General features: G+C 50.0%; 2 protein-coding genes across 5 annotated transcripts in view; one reads left to right on the forward strand and one right to left on the reverse strand.

Annotated features, from left to right (window-relative positions):
* TSC1 (TSC complex subunit 1) overlaps positions 1–11,464 on the reverse strand; it is a 50,839-nt gene extending 39,375 nt beyond the window's left edge. For 2 of the 4 annotated variants that reach the window (XM_073555994.1, XM_073555992.1), the window contains exons 1-3: positions 11,257–11,374; positions 6,506–6,694; positions 6,271–6,374 (exon numbers count right to left, since the gene is read on the reverse strand). In XM_073555994.1, the coding sequence (XP_073412095.1) occupies positions 6,271–6,374; positions 6,506–6,611 (210 nt within the window). In that variant the 5' untranslated portion in view covers positions 6,612–6,694; positions 11,257–11,374. Of the gene's footprint in view, positions 1–6,270; positions 6,375–6,505; positions 6,695–11,256 lie in introns of all 4 variants that reach the window. The other 2 variants (XM_073555993.1, XM_073555995.1) reach the window with 2 other exon arrangements.
* A 198-nt stretch (positions 11,465–11,662) lies between these two features.
* The window catches only part of GFI1B (growth factor independent 1B transcriptional repressor), a 50,023-nt gene continuing 34,759 nt past the window's right edge, over positions 11,663–26,926 (forward strand). The window contains exon 1 of the mRNA XM_073555996.1: positions 11,663–11,773. Within this exon, the coding sequence (XP_073412097.1) occupies positions 11,747–11,773 (27 nt within the window). The 5' untranslated portion in view covers positions 11,663–11,746. The remainder of the gene's footprint in view (positions 11,774–26,926) is intronic.

The following is a 26,926-nucleotide window of genomic DNA, read 5'->3' on the forward strand; positions in this document are numbered from 1 at the left end:
GTTGCTATAGCAATCTCACGAGACCGCTAGAGTCACGCGAGACTACGTCATCACAGGACCTTGCCGCAAGGCATTACTGGGAACGCTGTGGCCCGGGAAGGCAGCGCGGGACGTCGGAAGGTAAATATACCCCGATTTTTTTTTTTTTTTTTTTTTTTTTTTTACACACACAGAGGTATGGTACCCAGGGCCTGGAGGACAGTCTCCTCTCCTCCACACCGTGGGTACCAACCGCACATGAGACGCTTAACTTTGCGCATGGTGGGCATAGCCACATGGGGGAAGTAAGCGATTCTCATGCATTCCTATGGGTGTGGAATTGCGGCAATTCTTTGCGATTCCGCACAAAAGAATGAGCATGCTGCGATTTTTTCCGCGATGCGATTCCGCCGCGGAAAAAAGCTCAGCATTAGCACAGCATGTGCGGAATGCCATAGGAATGCATGGGGTGCGTTCTGTACAAGATTTTTAAACATTTTGGCAGCGCTTTTGCACCGAAAATCGTGGCAGAAACGCTTAAAAATCGCATCGTGGGCACACAGCCTTAATATTGATAAACACTACATAATAGATAAAAGAGGCCCAATATCCGCTATACCTAAGCTATTACTTTATATTTAAAGGGAACCTTTCAAGAGAAGAAAAGAGGTTGTTAATCTGCAGGTGAATAGCGTTAACCTGATGGGCGCCCGCTCTTAGCCAAACACTGCGAGAATAAAATTAACTTTATTCCGGCAGATTTTTCAGGTTTCAGGCACCACTCTGAGTATACAGCGAGTCTTAAGGTACTGTCACACTTAGCGATGCACCAGCGATCTCAACCAGCGATATGACGCGGTCAGGATCGCTGGTACATCGCTAAGTGGTCGCTAGTGTGCTGCCACACAGACAGATCTCACCAGCGACATAGCAGGGGTCGCTACTTACCTGTCAGACGAGGCGATCCTGACGTCTTCCCGCCTGTGTCCACGCATCGCTCGTCGGCGCCAGCAGGAAGCTGACGACGAGAAACAGTCCAGGACGTTCTCACGCAATCAGCGATAACCAGCGGGGGAGCCGGTCGGAGGCAAGTATCAGACAGCGATATCGCTAGCAATATGGCTGCTACGTCACAAAACCAGTGACGTTATAGCGATATTGCTAGTGATATCGCTTAGTGTGACAGGCCCTTTAAAGTAACAAGCCTGACAGCCAGCCCCAATACAGAGCGTCAGACGGGAGTGTGGTTATAGCCATCTCATGGTGCTGGGAAGATTAAAATTCATTTTCTCCTCGGAGCATTCAGCTACGTGCAGGTTAATAACGCTATTTAACGTGAAGATTAACTCCATGTCTGCAGGGGATTTTTTTTTTTTTTTAATCAAAACCATTTTTATTGAGACAATAACAATTTCCCATCAATACATATTACATTCTTCATGTCTGCAGGTTAATAGCATTTTTCTGATGGCAGGTTCCCTTTAAATAAATATCCCTGGAATGTCAAACTGAAATAGGAAGAGGATGTGGGCCCTACATCAGAGGAACAATGGACTGAAATTCTAGAACACCTATGCTATCCTTATCTGAGAATCAAATCTCCCTTCTCCATAGAGTGTATAAGATTGGAGCACAGACAACAGATTCATGTCCATTATGTGGGAGTGTAACTATAGGAAGATACTGCACTGGGGTGACCAAACTTGTAGAACAGATTTTGGGATACTTTTACAACTGGACCCATGGTTATGCATACTCGGCCTTTTAGGAGATGCCATGGGTTTTAATTTCTCCTACGATAACCATTTCTAAGGCTACTTTCAGACTTGCGTTAGGAGGCGCGGCGCAGAGCCACCGCTAAGCTCCGCCCCCGCCTCCTCCAGTCAGCTTCTCCTCGGGACGGGACCTAAAGTTGAGACAAAAAGAGTTAGCTCCTCCTCAGTATACACCTTCCTGCTGGCCCCAAGCAAACCAGTTCTTGCTTAGTGTCTGTAGGAGGCACACTGGTCTGGTCTTCAGACCATTTATTTTAACTTTTGAATTTTTTTTTTTTTTTTTTTTTTTTTTTTTTTTTTACACTTTTCTCATTTTTTAATCCGGATGAAGGGGCAACGGATCATTTCAAGGTTCTGATTTCCCCAAACCAACAACAGGCGAGCATGTGCGAGTGACAAGTGTCGCCTCCACGTATCCTCTCCTGTGACGTGGGATACCATGCCTGAGCTGATTCAAGGGCGACTGGTCTCTTAAAGGGCTCCTATGTCCCCGCACCGACTTACGGACGAGCACATGGAGTGTCGCCTTCATGTATCCTCTTCTGCAGCCGGCCTATGCCGGATAACCTGCCCTGCCCATCCTTAGGGATTGAACCCATAGGATGCTCAGAGGCCTCTACATGGCGTCCGTGCAGCCCCCACTGCTTCACCACTTTTCAAAGCGGATGATGCAAGTAGGCGGACGGTCCCTCTCCACTTCCCTTCTAGGGGATGGTAGATTGAGGCGTTCTCTTACCCCATACCATCCTGAAGATTACCCATGGTCCCCTACAGCGGTCGGATAAGTGACCGAACAGTCCAAGGGTCGCCTGGGGAACTCGCACCTCCGTGCTGAAGTCCCATCATGGCAGCTCCATGCCGGGACGTGCACTGTAGTGAGTGCCAGGGGATCCACGAAGCACAAGTTCTGCCACAGCCGGACATAGCCCTGTGAAATCCTACGGTAGTGAACCCTTGGGATATACAGAGGCCCCCCACGCCGTCCGCACTGCTACCTCTGTACCATCAATTATGGAACAGCAGTGCTGCAGGGAGCTGGACGGTCCCTCTCCACCTCCCTCTCAGAGGGGATAGTGGATTGAGGGCTCCTGCACCATCAGTCTCAGCACTCCTCCACAGCTCAAGAAGGGATGGGGGCTCCTGAGCGTGTCGCGGGCCCAGTCATTCTTTCAGGCCGGGCACCGCTAATTTAGCCCCCGGCTTTGGCCCTTACTAGGGCCGCAGGCCGGTTACTCCGCCCAACAGCCTGGCGTTTCTTGCAGTGTCCTGATCCGCTCTGCCATGCACAGTGTGAGTGTCCGCGCCTCCCTCGGCATCCGCCGGGAAGTGCTTGCTTCATGGATTTCCCCCTTGGAGGCGCGCCGACAGGCATCTAATATTCAGGCCCTGGTTTTGGCCTACTTCGATGAAGCTCCACCTATCTCCGATAATCTCAGCGGCCATATTCCTTGCCGGACTGCATTACTTGTGATGGCTGTGGAACCACTGATCTCTGGGAGTTGTGGTCCGTCAGCAGATGACTGGCACCCTCATCCTCGCACTCCACCAGAGTGCGCCGCCGGTCGCTCTGTCCGACCGTCCTGCAGACCAAGGTACGGGCACCTTTTGTATGACTTAAATGGCCATAAAACACCGAGGGCAAAGACTGTGCTTATTCACAGCGCTGACAAGGGTGCTATTTCCCTGGGGAGGGCCTCAGTCTCAGTGTGTGCGTATATATTCTCTCTCAGGAGATTGCAGTACTTATATTAGAATTATACTGGCCCTGCGAATGCCTGACATGTTAATTCGTGGGGATTCATAAGCCATCTCACCACACCAGTGTTGGATTCCGGCAACACTGGGCCCAACTTGCAAGCCCCCTCCAGTGCAGGCTTCTCACAGATTATCCACGATCCCTCTGTGCATTGAGTGTTCAAAGGAAGATTAGCAGCCGCAGGCATCTAGAGAAACTATCTGACCAACTACATGCTTGAATGTCCGTATTTTCTGTGTCTCGCTTCCCCTCACCACAGGTTTACAGAGTACAGGACTCTATCAGCTTAATGTTTTCCGTGAATGTGGATTCGCTGGGGAAGAAAGAAAAAAAAACAAAAAACAAAAAACTGGCCGATTCGCTTTTTAGAGGCAGGCATCCAGTTTTCTGAAGGTCAGCGAGGATGCCTCGTCTGTCCCGAATCACGTAGCGTTTTTCCGGTGGGCTATACACCATAATACAGAGGGCTCGCAGTATAGTTGACCGGCAAAGGGAGCCATGTGATAACCAAGTCAGAAGTCTCCAAAAAGGAGGAATCACCCTTGATTTCAGGTGGTTGACGGAAACAATGGGTTGAATCTCCGGGCTATCTAGGCCAGGTAGATAATCAAATTAATGGTCACACAGGCCGACAGACGAGAATCTGATTCGTTCCATTCTGAGGGCCTCGAAACCAGCTCTCTTCCCATTTTTAGCTGGACGCCTTTTACATTGTTCCGGCTGCACCACACTATCTGTGGCAGATGCCCTCGCACTCAATAGGGCATCATGACTCAGGGAATGGAAAGAGCTTGGCACCCACAGAAAGAACTCCGACACCTTTCTTACTAGAGTGGGTTTGCATGGACAGTAGTAGTTTCAGCTTATCTCTTAGGCCATATGAGGTAAAAAATTTCTTTCCCAGCAAGGCTTAAGGCATATCGCAGCAGTTTGAAGTGATCCCCTTCCATTAACTGTACACTCAGTCTGCGCCAGAAGACTGCTCTCCTCTGCTGCAGTGCCGCTCGCCCCCGCATGTCAAATAGCCTCACAGGCGGTGGACATTGAGGTTCTCTCTCTATACAAAGGAGATGTCCAAAACAAAATAATATTGTGGTACCGTGTTAGCCAGAAAAAACGATATAAATACTTATGTCCCCAAAAAAGAGAATGGTATTCAAGGAGTGATGCCTTTATTGGCTAACCAGAGAAATGATATTTGCAAGCTTTCAGGGCTCAGGCGGTCCCTTTATAATGCTACATTACAAGCAAATATACCATGGAGAAAAATCTTCTCTTCTGGTCTAATCACCAGTAGTGGCTATCGATGCCAGCCTCCTTGGTTGGAGAGCAGTCTTTTTGTATATCCTTGTAATCCAAGCGATCCAGTTAACCCAGCAGGTGTTTCAGTATCTGCTCGCGAATCACCCCATTCAAATTCAATAGCATAACGCCACGGTTGTGGCACACACCACGGAGGCCCTTTAACAGAACGGTTTTCGTTAGGGGACTCCAAATGGGGACCGGATGGCTTTAAGACTGAACGGCAAGGTACCCAGCTTCTGAGCTCGTTCTCGGGATCCAAAACACCATAGGGGTGCATGACTGGTTACTCATAGCTGCGTGTGGCAGCGGGAGCCAACGATCAGCGACGCTCCCAGCGCTCTAAGCAGACGCTGGGAGCTGGTAACCAAGGTAAATATCGGGTTACTAAGTGGCGCGCATCACTTCGCTACCCGATGTGCAGCTCCCTGCGCGAGCACGCACGTTTCTAAGGTACACAGCGGGTAACTAAGTGACACGCGCCGCTTAGTAACCCAATATTTACCTTAGAGACCACCGTCCTCGCTGGTGCTGATCGATGGTGAAGCTGCCTGCTTGGTAGCTCACCTGCGATCATGTAGCGATGCACCAGCGATCCTGACAAGGTCGTATCGTTGTCGGGATCGCTGGTGCATCGTTTAGTGTAACGGGGCCTTTAGTGTCAGCCTCCTATTGGCCGCAGCATAACACCCATGGTCTGTGTCCCGCCCCCCCCCCCCCCCCAATGAGGCGAAAAAAAAAACAAAACACAATTTCCCCAAAAATTGCGATAATTTCACACAAACGCAAGTCATAGTGAACAACTTTTGCCACCATCATGAAGTTTCAAAATATCACAAAAAAAAAAAAAAAGCTCAGAATCATTGGAATCCGTTGAAGCGTTCTAGAGTTACCACCTAGTCATTAAAGTCAAAATTGTCTTGTTCACTAAGGGGTTAAAGTGTTCTTTTCACACAGTTTGGAGTTTACTTTGTTCTGTATTGTACATGGAAAATACAAAATGTTTGAGATTTGTGTCTAATTTTTCACAATAAATGATCCGATAAAAAAAAAAAAAAAAACCACAAAAGACCCTGCTCTGCATCAGGACCAGAAGTGATGGTGTCTTCACTTCCGGGTCAGTTGCCACTTCTCGTCCCAACCAAGAACATTGGCGTTGAGGGGCATTCAGGTGGAGAGTTTTTTTTTCTAGAAAATTAAAAGCACCTTTAAGTCAGCATGTCATTCCTGGGCAATTAAAGGGGCAGTCTGGGAAGAGTAATATATTGTGATTTCTCCTGCAGCGCCACACCTATCCACAGGTTGCGTCTGGGCTTGCAGTTTGGCTCCACTTAGATGAATACACTGAGCTACAATACCACATGGTGCCTGAAGACAGGGGTGGTGCAGCTGGAAAAAAGCAGCCTACTTTTCTAATTTAGGGCTGCCAACATCACCCAGGATGGATTCATCACCCACCTTTTCATGAGGTTCTTGTACCATGGAGAGGATCAGCATTGCTTGTTCAGAATTATTTTCCAGATAATGATCCACCAGATTGTTCACAAGGACCGGTGAGCGATCTGCAGGACACGAGATAAGGAGGGTCACATGCACTATATGGCGGCACACGGAGCATACAGTGGTCAGTAACACGTGCTACGGACACCTCAGTAAGGCGTCACTTTGGAGCACATTCCCCAGTCTCCAATACCTGAGCTGAGCTGCTCCCGGATCTGCTTGTGTATGTTGTCCAGTTGCTGCAGATCAGTGGACTCCAGCAAGCCGAGGTTCTCCCACACGGTCATTGGGTGAGCCATGCTGCTGTCCAGGTGGGTGTGCTGGTCTTAGGACACGGGAGGTTCTAGGTCACAGCAGGGTCCTCATCTGTGCCTCCTCCGAACTGCAGAGACATTACAGGATTAATACATTTTCCTCGGATGAAACAGCCAACTGCATAGATAATATGGAATTATCTAAAGAGACCATTCTGGGCTCTCTGGCTATTAGGCCCAACATGAGGGCATCACAGGGAGGCCTGGCGAGACCACCTTCATAATAGAAGCTGCCTGGATGGACAGTAGTCACAGGGGGACGACCCAAAAGCTTGGGATTTGTCAGCCATAGAGAAATGCTGAAAAAAAATAAGCAGACACTCCTGTCTTTGAGAACCCATGACAACACTGCCTGTCTGTGCTTGGACCTTCTACTTAAAAAGGATATCCAGGACGTTAGAAAAAAAAAAAAAAAAAAGCAATGTAGTTGCTAACAGAGGCAACTACCTGCCTGTTGCACCTGGTGCCAATCATTGACTGCTCCTGCCAGATTCTTCTGCTCCTTGTCAACAGAGCAGCAGTTTCTCTTCCTGTTGATGGGGTGGAACTACCGGTGTCATGATGATTGACAGCGGTCTTCCAACTATGCAGTTTAAGTTGGCTGTCAGTCAGCAACTTATTGCTAATCCTGTGGAGCTGGGAAAGATTGCTGTGTCAGGAACAGCACTTTAAGTAGCTCACCCTTAATGTGCACCAAAAAACAAACAAAAAAAAAAAAAAAAAAAAAAAAAAAAAAAACCACCTTATGACAACACCGCCTGTCTGCAACAAACAGATCCATACGTGCACTTCTATAAATCATTTAAAGGTTAAAATCACTTCCTGGCAAAGTTTTAACAGTGGCCAATATTAAAGACCCCCATGCGTCAGTTGTAAACAATAGCTGCGACGATACCAATCAAGGCAACAGTGGTTACGCGAGTAATCTCAAGATCGCCTTCCCGGAGGCAAGGACAACTTGCGACTGCACAGAAGACGATGGAGCTAGGGAGGCGATGACAATTAAATATGTGACCGCCGCCATCTTTATTGCAGTGGATGTAGCGCTATCACCTGTTAAAACTGTGGGGGTAGGGGGGTCTTCACTGCCGATGAGTAGCATCAAAATTAGTTTAAAAATTGGCATTGAGTTAAATTTGAAGGTGGTCTTCCAATGCTATTAATAAGGTATGGGTAGGATATAGTCTATGATCTGTGGGTGTCTAAAAGATGGGGCTGCAGCATTGTTTCACCTTCACAGGCACCGAACACAACTAGTGTAAATATTGCCACCTTTAGATCCTTGCACAGCCAGGTGGTTGGGGGGGGTGCCACATTGCAGTAGAAAATAGGGAAAACATTTTAAATCCGTCCCTGTGTTCACTACATTGGGAACAAAGCAGACAGGCAGTGTTTGTCATAGGGAATTACTCTATGAGGCTGGTTTCACATTGGCATTTCACAGACCTGCGTCGGTCTGCGCACGGCCGCCGCTAAGCTCCACCCCTTGCTGCGCCTCCTCTGGTCAGCTCCGCCAATGGGCACAGGACGCTACCTGCGTCCCATATCTGTAGCATTGGGGACGCAGGCCGTGCGCAGGTATGCATTTACAGCGCATGCGTCCTTTTGACGGTGCGCCAAACGCAACCTGTTGCATTTTGATGCGCTCGGCACACCGTCAAAAGGACGCATGCGCCGCCAAACGCATATCTGCACACGGCCTGCGTCCCCAATGCTAAAGATAGGGGACGCAGGCCGCATGCAGCGTCCTGCGCCCATAGGCGGAGCTAACCAGAGGAGGCGCGGCAGGGGCAGAGCTTAGCAGCGGCCGTGCGCAGACCGACGCAGGTCTGTGAAACGCCAATGTGAAACCTGCCTGACTGATTTTTGGTTATGTGCTGCATCAGTGACAAAAATGGAGGGGGTCTCAGCACACAGTCCCTCAGCCAGGCCCAGGTATTGCTTGTAATCTCAGGAGCAGATCAGCTCCGCTATCTATAGGTTTCCTGGAATCAAGACAGCTAAAATAGAGCAAGAGATGAGATCGGGGCCTGTCCACATACTACAGAGCCCCTGCTGCCACAAAGGCATGGTGCCAGAGCAAATGCCTGCAGACCACCACAATCACAGCATATCCCTATGGCAGGAAGTCCTGCTGCAAACAGACAAAGCTCATCAGTCTCTTACTACAACTACCTCAGCCTGCTATCAATGAATGGAAGCGTCCGCCAGTCACGTCTCACAGCCAAGAGCTTACAATAAGAAATCATCATTAGCCACAACATCTTCAGGGCTGAAGGCTTGTGACAATCAGTGCCGGCAATGCGCCGATCAGCAACCTCACAGGAGACAAATGTAACATCCTCAGATGTCACAGACAGCAAAATACAAAGAAAGTTACAAAGGAAAGAACCAAAAAGGTGAAGAATAAGAAATATTCTATCCGAAGACCAGGAAAATGAGCGAGAAAGATACAAATACTGCACACAACAGGACATCAGCCGCTCCCGCCCTGCGCGGCACCGACTGCTGACCACAAACCAAGAAAAAAAAAAAAAAAAAAAAAGTATATGCACATAGCAAGGAAATCACCATAAAATTTACAACGTTTATTGAAATACAGCACAATACATTTAAAAACACTTAAAAAAATCCCATAGCAGGTATTGCACAAAGAAAAGGGATCCACAATCAACAGAATACTCAGACCCAAAAGCCATTATACCATCGATAAATTTGACATAGTCCCAAGGTACAGTTAGGTATAAACCAGCCAAAATAAGGCTGAACACAGGCTATTCAAATAGCAGTACATATACATGCTGTTATCACAATTGCTACATATTGAAGAATAATGAGTAAATCTCCAGCACGTTCCTCAGCACCAATAACAAGGCCTTTAAGGATAATAAATATAAAATTAGGAACCAGAGGAGGTGATCAGGTAAATACTTAGCCCTATCCCAGTAAGGTGGTCGCGTCCCCAAGGCAGACAGTCCGGCTGTGTGGGTACATGGACCCACACATATCGACACTGGGGTGTCTTTCTCAAGGTAAGTAACAAGTAGAGTTGCATTTCAGCTTTAAAGCGAACCTGTCGCTATAAGATGCGGCCACCGCCTTTCAGGGCTTATCTACAGCATTCTATAATACTGTAGATAAGCCGCCGATCTGACCTGCAAAATAACAAAAATAAGTTTACTTTATAGAAGTAAAAGTATATCATATGGCAAATTGTATATAGTGCATCCAGGTAGTTCCCAACAAAAGAGAATTATGCTGATACTAATAAGATGTAAAAAAAAAAAAAAAAAATCTACTCATCAATCTATAGTAATGCAATGTGCTAACACAATGCATCACAGGTCATCACAAAAAATATGCAATAGTATGACAGATGACTACTAGGTGAGACATGTACTGTTGTCACATTGTTGTAATATGGCACACCATTTTTTTCTGCATTAAATTATCTGTCATACACATGGTAGCAGGGATATACTTTTTCTACTATAAAGTAAACGGCAGGGCTTCATTTTGACTCTGCTTCAGTTCTTCCTTCACACAGACCTGTGTTTCACCCTGTGCACACTCTATGTGTATCTCACTATCCTTTTCTACCTTATTAGCATACTTGCCTCCTTTTTTGAACAACCTTTATCTTGTTGAATTTACTACTGCACTGCTAACTTTCCTGACCGTGATGATGATATATTGCCCCATCATTCTTTATTGTTATAAATATCCTATATGTATGGACTGTGATAGATACATTTTTTTTCCCTTTACCACACTCACAGGAATTATCTGTAGGAGTTGTGCTCATTTGTTTAAATCAGGCAGAGGTTCTGACGGACCAAATAGCTTGTATGGGTTGGTGGATACCACAAAACTCCCACCCTGCGCGGCGCCGACCCACCTAGCTGCTCCCACCCTGCGCGGCGCCGACCCACCTAGCTGCTCCCACCCTGCGCGGCGCCGACCGCTGAGCCACCTAGCTGCTCCCACCCTGCGCGGCGTGGAGCTAATACCAGGCCACGCAAAACCGATTGCTCAGCCACATATCTAATCCCATCCTGAGCGGAAGCCAATGCTGATCCGCGTAACTAATCCCATCCTGTGTGATACTGTCAGCTAAACCACGTACCTGGTCCCACTTTCACTTAGCAGAAGAATATCTAATCAGGCGATACTTCAGTACACAGCCAGGCTCTCAGATCACATTGTCAGACCTCTGCTTGCTGTCGCGTAGGAGCCTCTAGTGCTGACACGATTCTTCCCACGGCTGAGGGTTTGTGACAGTTGCAGCCAATCCTGTGACCTGGAGAGCAGCACATCTCCCTCCGGTGCTGATGCTTTGCTACAATGTGTCAGTGCAGGATACATTGTGCAGACTGGATAAAGCTGTAACAAAGCCTCAGCTCTGAGAGAGATCAGGTCAGGACATGACCTCAGTCCCTACAAGAAGCCAAGAACGTTTCCATTCACTGACAGCAATCACAGAATGTGACAAAGGGCAGAAATGAGCCAGGGCCAGACGACCGTGCAGGTATCTAATAAATAACAACAGACCCGAACCCCCCCCCCCCCAGCTGAGGAGAACCCGCAAACACTGCCACCACCATCCCCGGCCCGCCTGCCGGGTCCTCACCGGTCAACACCAACACCACAACTCCTCCGAGCTTGTCTCCCCTCACACAGACAGCCTGTTTACCTCACAGCTCCTCAGGGCGCCGCCATCTTGTGTCGCAGTGCCACCCCCTTCCGTCTGTTTCCTTCCGCCAATGAGAAGAAAAAAATAGTCCTGTCTCTCCTGCCGCTCTTCCCTTCCAGTCTAGTTTTGCTGAAAACTTGGACCCAGATAGCTATATTCAGCGCGGTTTTCTTTTTTTGAGCCATTAGGAAGCCGATGGGAAAAATAAACCATAATTAGAGGTGCGGATGGATATAGAAGAGGACGCATTATAACTCGTGATTTACAGCGCCGGGACTACATTGCTGCGGTGACGTCATTAAAAGGCTATAAAAGGCTGCTCAGTGGGCGGGGTCATAGTGAGCACGTGATCTGCTGCGTATCCGGTTACTGCAAATCCTGCATCTCAGAGGAGGGAGTCTTAAAGGGGCGCTTCACAGGGAGCCAAATGTCATCTGCAAGGGTTAGGGTGGAAGTAGGAAGACTTTTATGGAGTATTTATTGTGAGCGTCTGGGGTGCAGGCAAAAAAACAAAGGAGCCAGGACACGCAGAGCATTGCAGCTATGATAGAGGGGTCAGGACATGCAGAGCATTGCAGCTATGATAGAGGGGTCAGGACACGCAGAGCATCACAGCTGTGATAGAGGTCAGGACACACAGTGCATTGCAGCTATGATAGAGGTCAGGACACAGAGCATCACAGCTATGAGAGAGAGGAGTCAGGATACGCAGAGCATCAGCTGTGATAGAGGGGTCAGGACACAGAGCATCACAGCTATGAGAGAGAGGAGTCAGGATACGCAGAGCATCAGCTGTGATAGAGGGGTCAGGACACAGAGCATCACAGCTATGATAGAGGGGTCAGGACACGCGGCGCATCACAGCTATGATAGAGGGGTCAGGACATGCAGAGCATTGCAGCTATGCTAGAGGGGTCAGGACATGCAGAGCATTGCAGCTATGCTAGAGGGGTCAGGACATGCAGAGCATCGCAGCTATGATAGAGGGGTCAGGACACGCAGAGCATCACAGCTGTGATAGAGGTCAGGACACACAGTTCATTGCAGCTATGATAGAGGTCAGGACACAGAGCATTGCAGCTATGATAGAGGTCAGGACACGCAGTGCATTGCAGCTATGAGAGAGAGGAGTCAGGATACGCAGAGCATCAGCTGTGATAGAGGGGTCAGGACACAGAGCATCACAGCTATGATAGAGAGGGGTCAGGACACGCGGCGCATCACAGCTATGATAGAGGGGTCAGGACACGCAGAGCATCACAGCTATGATAGAGGAGCCAGGACACGCAGAGCATCGCAGCTCTGATAGAGGTCAGGTCACACAGCATCACAGCTGTGATAGAGGGGTCAGGACACAGAGCATAGCAGCTATGATAGAGAGGAGTCATGACACGCAGAGCATCACAGCTGTGATAGAGGTCAGGACACGCAGAGCATTGCAACTGTGATAGAGGTCAGGACACGCAGAGCATTGCAGCTATGATAGAGGAGTCAGGACACACAGAGCATCACAGCTGTGATAGAGGGGTCAGAACACACAGAGCATCACAGCTACGATAGAGGGGTCAGGACACGCAGAGCATCGCAGCTATGATAGGGGTCAGGGCACGCAGAGCATCGCAGCTATGATAGAGGGGTCAGGACACGCAGAGCATCACAGCTATGATAGAGTAAGGAAACACGGAGCACCACAGCTATGATAGAGGGGAGTCAGGACACGCAGAGCATCACAGCTGTGATATAGGTCAGGACACGTAGAGCATTGCAGCTATGATAGAGAGGAGTCAGGACACAGAGCATCACAGCTGTGATAGAGGTCAGGGCACGCAGAGCATTGCAGCTATGATAGAGGGGTCAGGACACGCAAAGCATCACAGCTATGATAGAGGAGTAAGGAAACACGGAGCACCACAGCTATGATAGAGGGGTCAGGACATGCAGAGCATCACAGCTATGATAGAGGAGTTCAGGACACGCAGAGCATCACAGCTATGATAGAGAGGGGTCAGGACACGCAGAGCATCACAGCTATGATAGAGAGGGGTCAGGACACGCAGAGCATTGCAGCTATGATAGAGGGGTCAGGACATGCAGAGCATTGCAGCTATAGAGGGGTCAGGACACGCAGAGCATCACAGCTGTGATAGAGAGGAGTCAGGACACACAGAGCATCACAGCTGTGATAGAGGGGTCAGGACACACAGAGCATCACAGCTATGATAGAGGGGTCAGGACACGCAGAGCATCTCAGCTATGATAGAGAGGAGTCAGGACACACAGAGCATCACAGCTATGATAGAGGGGTCAGGACACGCAGAGCATCACAGCTGTGATAGAGGTCAGGACACGCAGTGCATTGCAGCTATGAGAGAGAGTTGTCAGGATACGCAGAGCATCACAGCTGTGATAGAGGGGTCAGGACACAGAGCATCACAGCTATGATAGAGGGGTCAGGACACGCGGCGCATCACAGCTATGATAGAGGGGTCAGGACACGCAGAGCATCACAGCTATGATAGAGGAGCCAGGACACACAGCATCACAGCTGTGATAGAGGGGTCAGGACACAGAGCATAGCAGCTATGATAGAGAGGAGTCAGGACACGCAGAGCATCACAGCTGTGATAGAGGTCAGGACACGCAGAGCATTGCAGCTGTGATAGAGGTCAGGACACGCAGAGCATTGTAGCTATGATAGAGGAGTCAGGACACACAGAGCATCACAGCTGTGATAGAGGGGTCAGAACACACAGAGCATCACAGCTACGATAGAGGGGTCAGGACACGCAGAGCATCGCAGCTATGATAGGGGTCAGGGCACGCAGAGCATCGCAGCTATGATAGAGGGGTCAGGACACGCAAAGCATCACAGCTATGATAGAGGAGTAAGGAAACACGGAGCACCACAGCTATGATAGAGGGGTCAGGACATGCAGAGCATCACAGCTATGATAGAGGAGTTCAGGACACGCAGAGCATGACAGCTATGATAGAGAGGGGTCAGGACACGCAGAGCATCACAGCTATGATAGAGAGGGGTCAGGACACGCAGAGCATCGCAGCTATGATAGAGGAGTCAGGACACGCAGAGCATCACAGCTATGATAGGAGTCAGGACACGCAGAGCATCGCAGCTATAATAGAGTTCAGGACACACAGCATCACAGCTATGATAGGGGTCAGGACACGCAGAGCATCGCAGCTATGATAGAGGAGTCAGGACACGCAGGGCATCACAGCTATGAGAGTGAGGTCAGGAAACACGGAGCACCACAGCTATGATAGAGGGGACAGGCCACGCAGAGCATCACAGCTATGATAGAGGGGTCAGGACATGCAGAGCATCGCAGCTATGATAGAGGTCAGGACACGCAGAGCATCACAGCTATGATAGAGAGGGGTCAGGACACGCAGAGCATCACAGCTATGATAGAGAGGGGTCAGGACACGCAGAGCATTGCAGCTATGATAGAGGGGTCAGGACATGCAGAGCATTGCAGCTATGATAGAGGGGTCAGGACACGCAGAGCATCGCAGCTATGATAGAGGGGTCAGGACATGCAGAGCATTGCAGCTATAGAGGGGTCAGGACACGCAGAGCATCACAGCTGTGATAGGAGTCAGGACACACAGAGCATCACAGCTGTGATAGAGGGGTCAGGACACACAGAGCATCACAGCTATGATAGAGGGGTCAGGACACGCAGAGCATCTCAGCTATGATAGAGAGGAGTCAGGACACACAGAGCATCACAGCTATGATAGAGGGGTCAGGACACGCAGAGCATCACAGCTGTGATAGAGGTCAGGACACGCAGTGCATTGCAGCTATGAGAGAGAGTTGTCAGGATACGCAGAGCATCACAGCTGTGATAGAGGGGTCAGGACACAGAGCATCACAGCTATGATAGAGGGGTCAGGACACGCGGCGCATCACAGCTATGATAGAGGGGACAGGCCACGCAGAGCATCACAGCTATGATAGAGGGGTCAGGACATGCAGAGCATCGCAGCTATGATAGAGGTCAGGACACGCAGAGCATCACAGCTATGATAGAGAGGGGTCAGGACACGCAGAGCATCACAGCTATGATAGAGAGGGGTCAGGACACGCAGAGCATTGCAGCTATGATAGAGGGGTCAGGACATGCAAAGCATTGCAGCTATGATAGAGGGGTCAGGACACGCAGAGCATCGCAGCTATGATAGAGGGGTCAGGACATGCAGAGCATTGCAGCTATAGAGGGGTCAGGACATGCAGAGCATCACAGCTGTGATAGGAGTCAGGACACACAGAGCATCACAGCTGTGATAGAGGGGTCAGGACACACAGAGCATCACAGCTATGAGAGGGGTCAGGACACGCAGAGCATCTCAGCTATGATAGAGAGGAGTCAGGACACACAGAGCATCACAGCTATGATAGAGGGGTCAGGACACGCAGAGCATCACAGCTGTGATAGAGGTCAGGACACGCAGTGCATTGCAGCTATGAGAGAGAGTTGTCAGGATACGCAGAGCATCACAGCTGTGATAGAGGGGTCAGGACACGCGGCGCATCACAGCTATGATAGAGGGGTCAGGACACGCAGAGCATCACAGCTATGATAGAGGAGCCAGGACACGCAGAGCATCGCAGCTCTGATAGAGGTCAGGACACACAGCATCACAGCTGTGATAGAGGGGTCAGGACACAGAGCACAGCAGCTATGATAGAGAGGAGTCAGGACACGCAGAGCATCACAGCTGTGATAGAGGTCAGGACACGCAGAGCATTGCAGCTGTGATAGAGGTCAGGACACGCAGAGCATTGTAGCTATGATAGAGGAGTCAGGACACACAGAGCATCACAGCTGTGATAGAGGGGTCAGAACACACAGAGCATCACAGCTACGATAGAGGGGTCAGGACACGCAGAGCATCGCAGCTATGATAGGGGTCAGGGCACGCAGAGCATCGCAGCTATGATAGAGGGGTCAGGACACGCAAAGCATCACAGCTATGATAGAGGAGTAAGGAAACACGGAGCACCACAGCTATGATAGAGGGGTCAGGACATGCAGAGCATCACAGCTATGATAGAAGAGTTCAGGACACGCAGAGCATGACAGCTATGATAGAGAGGGGTCAGGACACGCAGAGCATCACAGCTATGATAGAGAGGGGTCAGGACACGCAGAGCATCGCAGCTATGATAGAGGAGTCAGGACACGCAGAGCATCACAGCTATGATAGGAGTCAGGACACGCAGAGCATCGCAGCTATAATAGAGTTCAGGACACACAGAGCATCACAGCTATGATAGGGGTCAGGACACGCAGAGCATCGCAGCTATGATAGAGGAGTCAGGACACGCAGGGCATCACAGCTATGAGAGTGAGGTCAGGAAACACGGAGCACCACAGCTATGATAGAGGGGACAGGCCACGCAGAGCATCACAGCTATGATAGAGGGGTCAGGACATGCAGAGCATCGCAGCTATGATAGAGGTCAGGACACGCAGAGCATCACAGCTATGATAGAGGGGTCAGGACATGCAGAGCATCGCAGCTATGATAGAGGTCAGGACACGCAGAGCATCACAGCTATAATAGAGGAGGTCAGGACATGCAGAGCACCACAGCTATGATAGAGGGGTCAGGACATGCAGAGCATCGCAGCTATGATAGAGGTCAGGACACGCAGAGCATCGCTATGATAGAGGTCAGGACACGCAGAGCATCGCAGCTATGATAGAAGTCAGGACACGCAGAGCATCGCAGCTATGATATAGAGGAGTTCAGGACACGCAGAGCATCGCAACTATGATAGAGGAGGTCAGGACACACAGAGCATCACAGCTATGATAGAGAAGGTCAGGACACACAGCATCACAGCTATGATAGAGATCAGGACACAGTGCATTGCAAATATGATAGAGGAGGTCAGGACACAGAGCATCGCAGCTATGATAGAGGTCAGGACATGCAGAGCATCACAGCTATGATAGGAGGTCAGGACACGCAGAGCATTGCAGCTATGATAGAGGTCAGGACACACAGAGCATCACAGCTGTGATAGAGGGGTTAGGACACACAGAGCATCGCAGCTATGATAGAGAGGGGTCAGGACACGCAGAGCAGCGCAGCTATGATAGGGGTCAGGGCACGCAGAGCATCACAGCTATGATAGAGGTCAGGACACGCAGAGCATCACAGCTATGATAGAGGAGTCAGGACACGCAGAGCATCGCAGCTCTGATAGAGGTCAGGACACGCAGAGCATCGCAATTATGATAGAGGAGTCAGGACACGCAGAGCATCGCAGCTATGATACAGGAGGTCAGGACACGCAGAGCATCACAGCTGTGATAGGGGGGTCAGGACATGCAGAACATCACAGCTATGATAAAGGGGTCAGGACATGCAGAGCATCGCAGCTATGATAGAGGAGTTCAGGACACGCAGAGCATCACAGCTATGATAGAGGGGTCAGGAAACACGGCGCACCACAGCTATGATAGAGGGGTCAGGACATGCGGAGCATCACAGCTATGATAGAGGGGTCAGGACACGCAGAGCATCGCAGCTATGATAGAGGTCAGGACACGCAGAGCATCGCAGCTGTGATAGAGGGGTCAGGACACGCAGAACATCGCAGCTATGATAGAGGTCAGGACACGCAGAGCATCGCTATGATAGAGGTCAGGACACACAGAGCATCGCAGCTATGATAGAGGAGGTCAGGACACACAGAGCATCACAGCTATGATAGAGGAGGTCAGGACACACAGCATCACAGCTATGATAGAGGTCAGGACACAGTGCATTGCAAATATGATAGAGGAGGTCAGGACACAGAGCATCGCAGCTATGATAGAGGTCAGGACATGCAGAGCATCACAGCTATGATAGGAGGTCAGGACACGCAGAGCATTGCAGCTATGATAGAGGTCAGGACACACAGAGCATCACAGCTGTGATAGAGGGGTTAGGACACACAGAGCATCGCAGCTATGATAGAGAGGGGTCAGGACACGCAGAGCAGCGCAGCTATGATAGGGGTCAGGGCACGCAGAGCATCGCAGCTATGATAGAGGGGTCAGGACACGCAGAGCATCACAGCTATGATAGAGGAGTAAGGAAACACGGAGCACCACAGCTATGATAGAGGGGAGTCAGGACACGCAGAGCATCACAGCTGTGATAGAGGTCAGGACACGCAGAGCATTGCAGCTATGATAGAGAGGAGTCAGGACACGCAGAGCATCACAGCTGTGATAGAGGTCAGGACACGCAGAGCATTGCAGCTATGATAGAGGAGTCAGGACACGCAGAGCATCACAGCTGTGATAGAGGGGTCAGGACACACAGAGCATCACAGCTATGATAGAGGGGTCAGGACACGCAGAGCATCACAGCTATGATAGAGGAGTTCAGGACACGCAGAGCATCGCAGCTATGATAGAGAGGGGTCAGGACACGCAGAGCATCGCAGCTATGATAGAGGAGTCAGGACATGCAGAGCATCGCAGCTATGATAGAGGAGTCAGGACACACAGAGCATCACAGCTATGATAGAGGAGTAAGGAAACACGGAGCACCACAGCTATGATAGAGGGGAGTCAGGACACGCAGAGCATCACAGCTGTGATAGAGGTCAGGACACGCAGAGCATTGCAGCTATGATAGAGAGGAGTCAGGACACGCAGAGCATCACAGCTGTGATAGAGGTCAGGACACGCAGAGCATTGCAGCTATGATAGAGAGGAGTCAGGACACGCAGAGCATCACAGCTGTGATAGAGGGGTCAGGACACACAGAGCATCACAGCTATGATAGAGGGGTCAGGACATGCAGAGCATCACAGCTATGATAGAGGAGTTCAGGACACACAGAGCATCGCAGCTATGATAGAGAGGGGTCAGGACACGCAGAGCATCGCAGCTATGATAGAGGAGTCAGGACACGCAGAGCATCGCAGCTATGATAGAGGGGTCAGGACACGCAGGGCATCACAGCTATGATAGAGGAGTAAGGAAACACGGAGCACCACAGCTATGATAGAGGGGAGTCAGGACACGCAGAGCATCACAGCTGTGATAGAGGTCAGGACACGCAGAGCATTGCAGCTATGATAGAGAGGAGTCAGGACACGCAGAGCATCACAGCTGTGATAGAGGTCAGGACACGCAGAGCATTGCAGTTATGATAGAGAGGAGTCAGGACACGCAGAGCATCACAGCTGTGATAGAGGGGTCAGGACACACAGCATCACAGCTATGATAGAGGGGTCAGGACATGCAGAGCATCACAGCTATGATAGGGGTCAGGGCACGCAGCGCATCGCAGCTATGATAGAGGGGTCAGGACGCGCAGAGCATCACAGCTATGATAGAGGAGTAAGGAAACATGGAGCACCACAGCTATGATAGAGGGGTCAGGACATGCAGCGCATCACAGCTATGATAGAGAGGGGTCAGGACACGCAGAGCATCGCAGCTATGATAGAGGAGTCAGGACACACAGAGCATCACAGCTATGATAGGAGTCAGGACACGCAGAGCATCGCAGCTATAATAGAGGTCATGACACACAGAGCATCACAGCTATGATAGAGAGGGGTCAGGACACGCAGAGCATCGCAGCTATGATAGAGGAGTCAGGAGACGCAGGGCATCACAGCTATGAGAGTGAGGTCAGGAAACACGGAGCACCACAGCTATGATAGAGGGGTCAGGACATGCAGAGCATCGCAGCTATGATAGAGGTCAGGACACGCAGAGCATCACAGCTATAATAGAGGAGGTCAGGACATGCAGAGCATCACAGCTGTAATAGAGGAGGTCAGGACGCGCATAGCATCACAGCTATAATAGAGGGGTCAGGACACGCAGAGCACCACAGCTATGATAGAGGAGTTAGGACATGCAGAGCATCGCAGCTATGATAGAGGGGTCAGGAAACACGGCGCACCACAGCTATGACAGAGGGGTCAGGACACGCAGAGCAACACAGCTATGATAGAGGAGTCAGGACACGCAGAGCATCGCAGCTCTGATAGAGGTCAGGACACGCAGAGCATCGCAATTATGATACAGGAGTCAGAACACGCAGAGCATTGCAGCTATGATACAGGAGGTCAGGACACGCAGAGCATCACAGCTGTGATAGGGGGGTCAGGACATGCAGAACATCACAGCTATGATAGAGGGGTCAGGACATGCAGAGCATCGCAGCTATGATAGAGGAGTTCAGGACACGCAGAGCATCACAGCTATGATAGAGGGGGTCAGGACGCGCAGAGCATCGCAGCTATAATAGAGGGGTCAGGACACGCAGAGCACCACAGCTATGATAGAGGAGTTAGGACACGCAGAGCATCGCAGCTATGATAGAGGGGTCAGGACACGCAGAGCATCACAGCTATGATAGAGGTGTCAGGAAACACGGCGCACCACAGCTATGACAGAGGGGTCAGGACACGCAGAGCACCACAGCTACGATAGAGGATTCAGGACACGCAGAGCATCGCAGCTCTGATAGAGGTCAGGACACGCAGAGCATCGCAATTATGATACAGGAGTCAGGACACGCAGAGCATTGCAGCTATGATACAGGAGGTCAGGACACGCAGAGCATCACAGCTGTGATAGGGGGGTCAGGACATGCAGAACATCACAGCTATGATAGAGGGGTCAGGACATGCAGAGCATCGCAGCTATGATAGAGGAGTTCAGGACACGCAGAGCATCACAGCTATGATAGAGGGGGTCAGGACGCGCAGAGCATCGCAGCTATAATAGAGGGGTCAGGACACGCAGAGCACCACAGCTATGATAGAGGAGTTAGGACACGCAGAGCATCGCAGCTATGATAGAGGGGTCAGGACACGCAGAGCATCACAGCTATGATAGAGGGGTCAGGAAACACGGCGCACCACAGCTATGACAGAGGGGTCAGGACACGCAGAGCATCACAGCTATGATAGAGGATTCAGGACACGCAGAGCATCGCAGCTCTGATAGAGGTCAGGACACGCAGGGCATCGCAATTATGATACAGGAGTCAGGACACGCAGAGCATTGCAGCTATGATACAGGAGGTCAGGACACGCAGAGCATCACAGCTGTGATAGGGGGGTCAGGACATGCAGAACATCACAGCTATGATAGAGGGGTCAGGACACGCAGAGCATCGCAGCTATGATAGAGGGGTCAGGAAACACGGCGCACCACAGCTATGATAGAGGGGTCAGGAAACACGGCGCACCACAGCTATGATAGAGGGGTCAGGACACGCGGAACATCACAGCTATGATAGAGGGGTCAGGACACGCAGAGCATCGCAGCTATGATAGAGGTCAGGACACGCAGAGCATCGCAGCTGTGATAGAGGGGTCAGGACATGCAGAGCATCGCAGCTATGATAGAGGTCAGGACACGCAGAGCATCGCTATGATAGAGGTCAGGACACGCAGAGCATCGCAGCTATGATAGGAGTCAGGACACGCAAAGCATCGCAGCTATAATAGAGGTCAGGACACGCAGAGCATCACAACTATGATAGAGGAGGTCAGGACACACAGCATCACAGCTATGATAGGAGTCAGGACACGCAGAGCATCGCAGCTATAATAGAGGTCAGGACACACAGACCATCACAGCTATGATAGAGGAGGTCAGGACACACAGCATCACAGCTATGATAGAGGTCAGGACACTGCATTGCAAATATGATAGAGGAGGTCAGGACACGCAGAGCATCGCAGCTATGATAGAGGTCAGGACACAGAGCATCACCGCTACACTACTGTTCAAAAGTTTGGGGTCACCCAGACAATTTTGTGTTTTCCATGAAAACTCATACTTTTACTAATCAAATGAGTTGCCAAATGAATTTAAAATCTAGTCCAGACATTGACAAGGTTCGAAAAAAAGATTTTGATTTGAAATAATAATTTTCTCCTTCAAACTTTGCTTTCGTCAAAGAATGCTCCCTTTGCAGCAATTACAGCATTGCAGACCTTTGGCTTTCCAGCAGTTAATTTGCTGAGGTAATCTGGAGAAATTTCACCCCATGCTTCCAGAAGCCCCTCCCACAAGTTGGTTTGGCTTGATGGGCACATTTTGCATACCATACGGTCAGGCTGCTCCCACAACAGCTCAATGGGGTTGAGATCTGGTGACTGCGCTGGCCACTCCATTACAGATAGAATACCAGCTGCCTGCTTCTTCCCTAAATAGGTCTTGCATAATTTGGAGGTGTGCTTTGGGTCATTGTCCTGTTGTAGGATGAAATTGGCTCAAATCAAGCGCTGTCCACAGGGTATGGCATGGCGTTGCAAAATGGAGTGGTAGCCTTCCTTATTCAAAATCCCTTTTACCTTGTACAAATCTCCAACTTTACCAGCATCAAAGCAACCCCAGACCATCACATTACCTCCACCATGCTTGACAGATGGCATCAGGCACTCTTCCAGCATCTTTTCAGTTGTTCTGCGTCTCACAAATGTTCTTCTGTTTGATCCAAACACCTCAAACTTGGATTCGTCTGTCCATAACACTTTTTTCCAATCTTCCTCTGTCCAATGTCTGTGTTCTTTTGCCCATATTAATCTTTTCCTTTTATTAGCCAGTCTCAGATATGGCTTTTTCTTTGCCACTCTGCCCTGAAGGCCAGCATCCTGGAGTCGCCTATTCACTGTAGATGTTGAGACTGGCGTTTTGCATGTACTATTTAATGAAGCTGCCAGTTGAGGACCTGTGAGGTGTCGATTTCTCAAACTACAGACTCTAATGTACTTGTCTTGTTGCTCAGTTGTGCAGCGGGGCCTCCCACTTCTCTTTATACTCTGGTTAGAGCCTGTTTGTGCGCTCCTCTGAAGGGAGTAGTACACACTGTTGTAGGAAATCTTCAGTTTCTTGGCAATTTCTCGCAAGGAATAGCCTTCATTTCTAGGAACAAGAATAGGCTGTCGAGTTTCACATGAAAGTTCTTTTTTTCTGGCCATTTTGAGATGTTTGCAGCTTGAATAGTCATTTACCGCATTAACAATGTATAGAGTGTATTTCTGAATCATTTAATATTAGCGTCATTGGAAAAAAAATGTGCTTTTCTTTCAAAAATAAGGACATTTCTAAGTGACCCTAAACTTTTGAACGGTAGTGCATGATAGAGGTCAGGACACAGAGCACCACAGCTATGATAGAGGAGGTCAGGACACACAGAGCATCACAGGTATAATGGAGGGATCAGGACACGTAGAGCATCACAGCTCTGATAGAGAAGGTCAGGACACGCAGAGCATTGCAGCTATGATAGAGAGGAGTCAGGACACACAGAGCATCACAGGTATAATGGAGGGATCAGGACACGTAGAGCATCGCAGCTATGATAGAGAAGGTCAGGACACGCAGAGCATTGCAGCTATGATAGAGAGGAGTCAGGACAGAGCATCGCAGCTATGATAGAGAGGAGTCAGGACACGCAGAGCATTGTGGCTATGATAGATAGGTGTCAGGGCAAGGTGATAATGTGTCGATAAATGCCCAAATCTCAATCTATTTGATCATCGGTGGTTCCCTCGGAGGCTACACTGAGCAATGCACAGGATCTCCTGCCAGATACCACAGGACACCATATGATGTATATGGTTATACTGTGGCTGATCCTTGTATGGACAGATAACAAAACCATTTCTCTTGTATCTGGTCTTATCCTGTTTGTACTGCAATTTTTCCAGGAGCTAAGTCCTGTACATTACATGATAGGTCCAGCATAGGGCCCCTGTATAAATCTGTATGTAGGGAGCGCCCTCTAGTGGTAACCGTATAAATCTGTATGACTATAGTTGGCTCTTACAGGCCCTTCGGTGTTAGCACAGTGGATTGCACGCTTCTTTTGCAAAGATTTTTCTCCAGTCTGTTAACAATTTAGTCTCATTGTAACTGGACAATGATTCTCCAGTGTAAAGAAGTGAAGAGTCATGTGAATCCCATGCCAGGGACGAGCTGCCCCTACGCCAGCAGTAAACAACTATATGTCCCTGCTTTGTTACAACCTTGTCTGCCCTCTGGTGGAAAATCTACAAACTGCACTTTGTTTTTCTGCGAAAGCCAGTGGATGCATTCTCTGAGCAAATCCTCTATGTGGCGCCCTCCATGGCTGCATTGTCTCATCTCTAATTCTGCAGCACTTCGCAACGTCCATGTACTCCCATTGCGCAGGTGGTGTTGGCAGGGTGATCTATACAAGGAGCAACATTCTCTTCACAAATATGGTTGGCATTATTTAACTCTTCAATTTACTGGTCTGATCTGATGTCTTTGTTCTCCTCTGATAAAATTAGGGACCATTCAGTTGATGGTATGTTACCTCTCAATTGTCCCAGACACTTGGACATTTGGTAAGATGGGCTGCTGTCCCTGGCTGAGGGTATGTCCTGGTGTCAATTATATCTGCTTCCTTAGGAGGCAGATGGAGCTGACACGATAGTGGTGCAGGGAGCCGTCAGATCCCTGCTCCACCATCCAGCCTGTGTGTTCCCTCTGCATTCTCTGATCCAGCACAGGGGGCGCATGGCTGCACCAAACCGCACACAAAATAGACAAGTCGTACTTGAGGTTTTTTTAGTCAGTTGTGCATTAAGTGGAATTTTTGAGGAATCATAACATATGAGGGGCGCTGTAAGGCCTTACACATTGTGATGGGCACTGTGGGGGTATCATACTGTGTAAGGTGTACTGTATGCCAGGCACAGTGGGGGCATCATACTGTGTAAGGTGTACTGTATGCCGGGCACTGTGGGGGTATCATACTGTGTAAGGTGTACTGTATGCCAGGCACAGTGGGGGCATCATACTATGTAAGGTGTACTGTATGCCGGGCACTGTGGGGGCATCATACTGTGTAAGGTGTACTGTGGGGTCATCACACTGTGTGCCGGGCACCATGGGGGCATCATACTGTGTAAGGTGTACTGTGGGGGCATCACACAGTGTGACGGGCACCATGGGGGCATCATACTGTGTAAGGTGTACTGTGGGGTCATCACACTGAGTACAGGGCACCATGGGGGCATCATACTGTGTAAGGTGTACTGTGGGGGCATCACACTGTGTGCCGGGCACCATGGGGGCATCATACTGTGTAAGGTGTACTGTATGCCGGGCACTGTGGGGGCATCATACTGTGTAAGGTGTACTGTATGCCGGGTACTGTGGGGGCATCATACTGTGTAAGGTGTACTGTGGGGGCATCACACTGTGTGCCGGGCACCATGGGGGCATCATACTGTGTAAGGTGTACTGTGGGGGCATCATACTATGTAAGGTGTACTGTGGGGGCATCACACTGTGTGCCGGGCACCATGGGGGCATCATACTGTGTAAGGTGTACTGTGGGGTCATTACACTGAGTACAGGGCACCATGGGGGCATCATACTGTGTAAGGTGTACTGTGGGGTCATCACACTGAGTACAGGGCACCATTGGGGCATCATACTGTGTAAGGTGTACTGTGGGGGCATCACACTGTGTGCCGGGCACCATGGGGGCATCATACTGTGTAAGGTGTACTGTATGCCGGGCACTGTGGGGGCATCATACTGTGTAAGGTGTACTGTATGCCGGGCACTGTGGGGGCATCATACTATGTAAGGTGTACTGTGGGGGCATCACACTGTGTGCCGGGCACCATGGGGGCATCATACTGTGTAAGGTGTACTGTATGCCGGGCACTGTGGGGGCATCATACTATGTAAGGTGTACTGTGGGGGCATCACACTGTGTGCCGGGCACCATGGGGGCATCATACTGTGTAAGGTGTACTGTGGGGTCATTACACTGAGTACAGGGCACCATGGGGGCATCATACTGTGTAAGGTGTACTGTGGGGGCATCACACTGTGTGCCGGGCACCATGGGGGCATCATACTGTGTAAGGTGTACTGTATGCCGGGCACTGTGGGGGCATCATACTGTGTAAGGTGTACTGTATGCCGGGCACTGTGGGGGCATCATACTGTGTAAGGTGTACTGTGGGGGCATCACACTGTGTGCCGGGCACCATGGGGGCATCATACTGTGTAAGGTGTACTGTGGGGGCATCACACTGTGTGCCTGGCACCATGGGGGCATCATACTGTGTAAGGTGTACTGTGGGAGCATCATACTATGTAAGGTGTACTGTGGGGGCATCACACTGTGTGCCGGGCACTGTGGGGGCATCATACTGTGTAAGGTGTACTGTGGGGGCATCACACTGTGTGCCGGGCACTGTGGGGGCATCATACTGTGTAAGGTGTACTGTGGGGTCATCACACTGTGTGCCGGGCACCATGGGGGCATCATACTGTTTAAGGTGTACTGTGGGGGCATCATACTGTGTAAGGTGTACTGTGGGGGCACCACACTGTGTAAGGTGTACTATGGGGGCATCACATTGTGTAAGGTGTACTGTGAGGGACTCACTGTGTAAGGTGTTCTGTGGGGGCATCATACTGTGTGAGGTGTACTGTGGGGGCATCATACTGTGTAAGGTGTACTGTGGGGGCATCATACTGTGTAAGGTGTACTGTGGGGGCATCATACTGTGTAAGGTGCACTGTGGGGTATCATACTGTGT

This window comes from Dendrobates tinctorius, unplaced genomic scaffold, assembly GCF_039654945.1.
Source record: "Dendrobates tinctorius isolate UK_male_01 unplaced genomic scaffold, ASM3965494v1 ptg000231l, whole genome shotgun sequence".
Lineage (NCBI taxonomy): Eukaryota > Metazoa > Chordata > Amphibia > Anura > Dendrobatidae > Dendrobates > Dendrobates tinctorius.